This window comes from Neltuma alba, unplaced genomic scaffold (assembly GCF_004799145.2).
Source record: "Neltuma alba isolate B1F8T4 unplaced genomic scaffold, ASM479914v2 tig00005857_pilon, whole genome shotgun sequence".
Classification (NCBI taxonomy): domain Eukaryota; kingdom Viridiplantae; phylum Streptophyta; class Magnoliopsida; order Fabales; family Fabaceae; genus Neltuma; species Neltuma alba.
The window spans coordinates 72,267-79,100 of NW_021634257.1; the positions used below are offsets into that span (position 1 = coordinate 72,267).

General features: G+C 35.8%; 1 protein-coding gene across 1 annotated transcript; it reads left to right on the plus strand.

Annotated features, from left to right (window-relative positions):
• Window positions 1-3,589: 3,589 nt before the first annotated feature.
• Window positions 3,590-5,608, plus strand: LOC114748905 (ankyrin repeat-containing protein ITN1-like). Its single transcript, XM_028937369.1, has 2 exons — window positions 3,590-4,222; window positions 4,757-5,608. The coding sequence occupies exons 1-2, from the start codon at window positions 3,590-3,592 to the stop codon at window positions 5,606-5,608; spliced, it is 1,485 nt and encodes a 494-aa protein (XP_028793202.1).
• The last annotated feature ends 1,226 nt before the right edge of the window (window positions 5,609-6,834 follow it).

Below are 6,834 nucleotides of genomic sequence, written 5' to 3' on the forward strand. Positions count from 1 at the left end.
ATCAAACCAGTGAAAATAAAAAAATTAAAAATTAAAAAATTATTTAAATTTTTATCATACCATCTAAAGACTAAATATCAATTTAATCCCTTGAGTTACTAATAAAATAATGATATACTCATAATTTTTCCAACTTTTTTTGTGATTCCTTTGACAAATTGAAGTCATAATATTATATTACTAAAATCTCTAAATATTCATCCCAGCAAAATATCAAAATAGATATATGATAACAAAATATTTCTCCCTATAATCATTTAATCACTAACTAAAATTATTAACAACTGAAAAAAAAAACAGTTTTCATCAAAATAGTTTTCCTTTTAAAAAAAAAACAGAGAGAGGCCACTAGGCTAACTCACTAAATTGGTCGGATTAATTGGGCTGCTCCCCGGTTGATCCGGGGGTCACCCTCGGGTCATATTTTCCCGATTCATTGGGGCTGACCAAACCGGCCAAGTGACCGGTTTTGGGTCCAACTCCATCCGGATTTCAATGTTATGCCTGTCATAATATCAATCACCCTTCTTTTTATGACCTGTTACCCCACAAAAATACAAAACAAGTTTCTTTGTCGTCTTCTCTGTTTGTTAGTGGAAGGAATATGGTTGTTGGATATAGCTAGTTAATGTTTAATGAAAGTTCAGATTATCTTTGTTATCATTTATATAAGTATTTATAAGTTCATTTATATAAATTAAGATAAAACTTTTTTACAATTTACTTCATATTTTGTAAATTATTATTAAAAAATTACTTATAAACCATTTCAAATGCTCCCAAGTCGTTTCAAATTAAGTGTTGGTCTGAAAAGTCTAAATAAACAACAGCATACTAGCTCATTAGTATTACATCCTCTACATGACTCACACGCGCGATGACATCATCACCTCAATTATATTGAAAATAAATGACACTAGTTGACACACTGACGCTTATTATCAATGTGTAATTGGAGGGAAGTGCATCTTTGCTTCTTCTTCTTTGACTCATTTTATTTTCCTCACTCTCCTTTATTTGTAATTTCTATTTTTCCCTGTTCTTCTCTTACCAGTGACATTTTTTTTTTTGAGCAAATTTACCAATGACAATTTAACATGAAAAAATTGCAACGGAATACAATTATTGCCCGGCACAATCACATGGTTGAAAAGGTTGCTAAACCCCGTATGATTGGGACTCCACAGCATTACTCCACAATAATAATATAAATAAATTACTATATCATTAACTCGTCAATTAAATTAATTTTTTAATTAGAAAGACGGACCACTAATAATTTAAGATTACAAATCTAATTCACGACCTCTTATTTACGGGAGAAGTTTATGCTACTAAATCACAAAGTCATTGGTACTGTTTAATAAGTTAAAAAATAATTAAAATAAAACATGGGATACGTGGCAACTAAGGTGATATGCTAGTAAATCACCAAAAAAAAAAAAAAAGAAAGGAAAGAAAACCAGAAATGAAGAAAAGTGCTGGGGCCATATTCTAACTTATTTTGGGTTCAATCACAAAATGATAAAGGACAGGAAGTTAGTATAGTACGTAACCAGATCGTGCATCTGAAAAAATTATAATAAAAAACTTTAAACTCATCGTTTAATTGAGAAATCATGCTCATTATATAATTTGAGGATTAATTCATCAGGAAAGTCTAAGTGAAAAATCACAGACAAAAAGAGATCCAAACGTTTCATTATACAAATTCATGTATTATTGAATCCAAACTTTGAGATAAGTCCCTAACATATCTTTTTCTTGAAAATTTTTAAACTGCTGTATGGAAATTAGGTTAAGATTTAAAACTAGCAGTGGAGATATTAAATAGTCTCGAATTACGACCTCCCAATACTCTTCGATAAAGTGTATGTGTTGTTGTTCTATTGGTATGTTTTGCGCTCGCAGAATCATGCATTATGAAAATTATGGCCACAATAAATTGCTGAAGTGGATTCCTGGTTTGAGAAAAAGAATGTTAATTACTTTCATATAATAAAGAGGCTAATCGTGTACTAATACTGAGAATTTACTTTTAAAAGAATGAAAAGTTTAGCATACTTATATGGTTGTCTCAATTTGTTGCTGTCCTGCTTAATCTCTTTACCATAATTACTTGGCGGGGCGGGTTATTGCAGACAAACCCACAATACTGTGAATTTATAGAAGTAAAGCAGTAAAGTATAAAAAATATTCCACAAACGCGTCAAAAGAATAACCTTTGTTTTTGCCATCGCCAAAAGAATAATCTTGCTAATTGCTATCTGTAGAATAATGAAAATGAATGTTATTTAGCTTTGCCAGTTGCTATCTGTAGGATAATGAAAATGAATGTTATTTAGCTTTAGAAGCGCGTGGGTAAGTGCTATTTATAAAACGTAAACTATCATTATAAATTTTCGGCATATATATATAGATGTTAATAATTTATGCGATAATTTATACAATTAGAAAAATTATGTTAACTTGCTTCAACATGGTTGCCACAGATCAAGAATAATGTTAATTAAATTAGCAATAACTCTTTACGATGGTGGTATGGCCTTCTGCAGAAGCTAAGTAAAGGCTGTGCTTCCAATTCGAAAGCAGTCAAGCACAAGGAATCATTTGGTCACTATTTCATGTAAAATTCCTCTCATAGCATGACAAATCAATATTTGAATCTTTATTAAGAGATGTGCTTATATTTAGTGGAATATTTCTAATAAGAGAAACACATAGCCATGATGTACGCCAATTTATTTCATTATCAAAACTATATTTCTAATAAAAAAAGCAAGGTCACGGGAATACAATAGAGACTGTAGGAGCGCAAATTTTCGTTGGAGTTCATCCTCATGAGCATTAATTATCTCGACCTTTCACTTGGTAATCCATTATTTGAGGATTATCAATTCAATTCCAACTTTTCTTGCGACCAAATCTTTCAACTTTCTACAACCAAATCTTTGCTGGGACCCGTTTTCCGATGTGAAATTGGATGTTATTTCATAATCATCCGAATTAGCACAAACTCATCGACAATGATCCCTGTGTCGTTTTTTGTTTTAGATTTTAAAAAAACTAACACAGAACTCATTAGAATTTTCTTTAATTTTAGTTTTTGTAGGTTATTTTATTGGAATTGAGACCTTGTTATTTAATTTAACATTAGAATTTTGAATCATTAGAATTAACATTCTTTTTCTCAAACAAGGGAATCCACTCCAGCAACTTTTATTTTGACCATATGCATGACTCTGTGACTGTAAACCAATACTGCTTATGTAATAAACACTATTTAACCAAGACTATTTGGAGGTCCCGAACTCAGGACTATTAATATACTCCACTGGTACTTTTAACTTTTTTTATTGCTCACGTGTTCTTATATTAAAGGCAATTCTATTTAAAGCATAGTAAGAAAATATTCCACATTGTAGTACTCCTTCGGTCCTAAATATAACGCTGGCTTTGTAGTGTAAATTATACTATAAAATGGATCTTATATTTAGGACATGAAGAGTATGATTAAGACAAGTTATAATAAGCCATCTCTATATAAAGGGTACCATATAGCTAGCTAGTGGGCTATCTAACACGAGAAATGGAACACGTCATCAGCGTAAGTAACAAGCAAACGAATGAACAGAGTGCTCTCTATGAGGCAGCACGCCGTGGGGATGTACGGGCTTTGGAGCATTTGTTACAGCAAAACGCATTAATCCTTGACAACATTCCAGATGACGGCCGTGAAACTCCCTTACACATATCTGCAGTGCTAAATCATGCTTCATTCACTGAGGCTCTTCTCAATCGCAATCGTGACCTTGCCACTAGACAGGATTCTGCTGGAAGAACAGCCCTCCACTTGGCTTCTGCAGAGGATAACCTGGAGGCCGTGCAAACACTGCTAGAATTTAATGGTGAGCCATGCTTGGTTGCTAACAGAGAAGGAAGACTTCCTCTGCACTATGCAGCTATGAGGGGGAGGCCACAGGTTGTGGAAGCATTGGTCATAGCGCGGCCAGATTCTCTAGGTTGTCTTGACCAACAAGGGAACAGTGTTTTTCACTTGTGTGTCATATACAACCATTTCAAGACTCTGCAAGCATTGGTAAAATTGCACTATGCCACTACCGATGTTACTGCAGGCGCACCTCGTGCTCCTTCCTTTGCGCTCGTTGATCGCGCTGAGAACACCATTCTCCATTTGGCCATCATGTATGAGCGAGATGAGGTACATAATACTTTATTCTTCTATTCTTTTCTTTTAATTTTTTTTTCAAAAAAAAAGAAAGAAAGCTTGCATGTACTAGCTATTTATTTTTATTATATTAGGATGACTTGAAACTTATGAAATCCCTGTTCACAAGCCACTTCATCACTATTACCATTTGATGAACTCGCCAGTAGTATCTAATGCTAATGGCTTTGATACACTTTATTTAACGGCGAGTCTTAGTAGTGTTTTACCTTTAAAAGTGTTATCAAATTTTTAGCAAGAACAAAAATATGTATGTATAAATTTTTGTTCAAAGACCTCTTGTGTGCTGTTATTTCCCTTTATCCTGTTATGAAGAAACACTAATATTGTTTTTATTGTCTTGCTCTTTTAGGAGTTTGAGTTACTGTATGCTAACATTTAACATTTGGCTAGTTCTAATATTGACAAGAAAGTGATTATTTATGAACACAACATAGAAAAAGTTACATGGCATTCACAAATCGCAGTTGATCGATCGCATTACCTTACTAACGTGTTTGTATTTAGGCTGTAAGGTATCTGCTGTCAATTCCAGAAATAAGGGAACTAGGAAAGACGAAGAACAAAGATGGCCTTACGCCTCTGGATATCCTGGAACGTAGTCCGAAAGACTGGAAAATCAAAGAAATAAAACTCATGTTGACAAAGTCCGACACGGAAGAATCTGAAACATCGATGTCGAAGAGTAGGATGATTTTAAAATGGATGGGAAGGCAGTTGAAGCGTGGGGTTGATACTAGTTGGATAGAAGAAGTGAGGGGGAATCTGAGTGCGGCATCTATTTTTATGGCATCTGTAACCTTTCAAGCCTTAATTAATCCACCAGGAAGCTTTATTCAACAAGACTTGGCAAAGCAAGAAGATGCCCCCTCACCATCTGGGGCCCTCAACTGCGTGCCAACCGATGATAATAAAGAGCTTTGTCCCGGACAAGCAGTCTCATCCTTTCGTCGACAAGGAGAGTTTCTGTCGTATGCGGCTTGTATTACTATCTCTTTCTATGCATCGCTTTCTGTCACCCTCCTGCTTGTAAGTGGAGTTCCTTTGCGGAATAGTGCCGCCATATGGATTCTAGCTATAAGCATGTCTCTCTCTGTCCTCAGTCTTGCAGTTGCATACAACATTGCCGTCTACATGTTGGTCTACTCTGGTGGTTATTTACGGCCCGTGGCCGTTTGGGCATTTCTTCTCTGGACTTGTGGGTTTGTTCTTCCACTTGTGTTGTTAACACAATGCGCTTTCTCATCTGGATTGCCGATAAGATTGCCAACAAATGTCGTAAGAAGAATAACAGGAAGTGAACAAGTCGCTGCTGCTGCTCTGTATCTGCCAATTAATGCCTCTTGTTGTCGGCAATAGACAAATGGTGGTATCCTGCATGAGTTGTTTTCAGGATTAAGAGCATTGTTATTTTGTTATTTTAGTGGTTTTTGTTTTGCTGCCAACTTATGTAGTGTATGTGTTATGTTTATATGTGTGTGTGTTCCTGCGTGTTGCTGCACGGGATAATAAAATTATCACTGAAGAAGATAGTTTAATGTCCAGTTCTTTTTATCTCTTATTTCAACACCTGTTTCAGGGGGACTTTTTTAATCTATTTTTAGTGCCTATATTCATTTTGTTTATGTTCCCAGCGCTTGAGAATCTTTAATAATTGTGAATGAACATTTAGCAATATGTTTATTTCAGAAGAATGACTAAAATATTTTCAACTAACTGAAGCATATTAAGAAAGCACTACAAAAAAATTGACTTTCTTGTCACCGCTGAAAGTACAAAAGTCGCCGCTAAAAAGTCGTTACCGTAGCAGCCGTGGCTGAAAACTTTCAGTGGCGACTAAAAAGGTCGCCATTAAAAGATACTTTCAGTGGCGACTTTTAGAAGTTTCAGCGGCGACAAATGTCGCCGCCGAAAACACTTTCAGCGGCGACTTTTTTGTCGCCGCTGAAAGTAATGCCTAAAAAGAATTGGCTTTACCAATGCCACGTCATCACCGCCGGTGCCACGTCATCGTCTCCGGCCGCCACATCATCACCGTCGACCTCCACGTCATTGCCATCGGCAGCCACGTCATCACCGCTGACCGCCACATCATCACTAGCCACCTCCACGTCATTGCCACGTCACTCCTCCTCGCCACGTCATCGTCTAAATATTTCACCTTAAATGTGTCTTCTTCCAGGTTCGAACTCGTGACCGCCTCCTTTCGTGTCCAACCTTCTTGCCGCTGAGCCAGATTGAATTTGTTTATTAATATTGTAAAATAAAATATATATTATTATATTATACTTTCAGCGCAACAAAAAAAGTCACCTTAAATATTTTCATCGTCTAAATATTTTCACCTTAAATGTGTCTTCTTCCAGGTTCGAACTCGTGACCGCCTCCTTTCGTGTCCAACCTTCTTGCCACTGAGCCAGATTGAATTTGTTTATTAATATTGTAAAATAAAATATATATTATTATATTATACTTTCAGCGACAACAAAAAAAGTCACCACTGAAAGTCCACTTTCGGCGGCGACACTTTTGTCGCCGCTGAAAGTCTTGGTTTCAATGGCAAACTTTCAGCGGCGACACTTTTG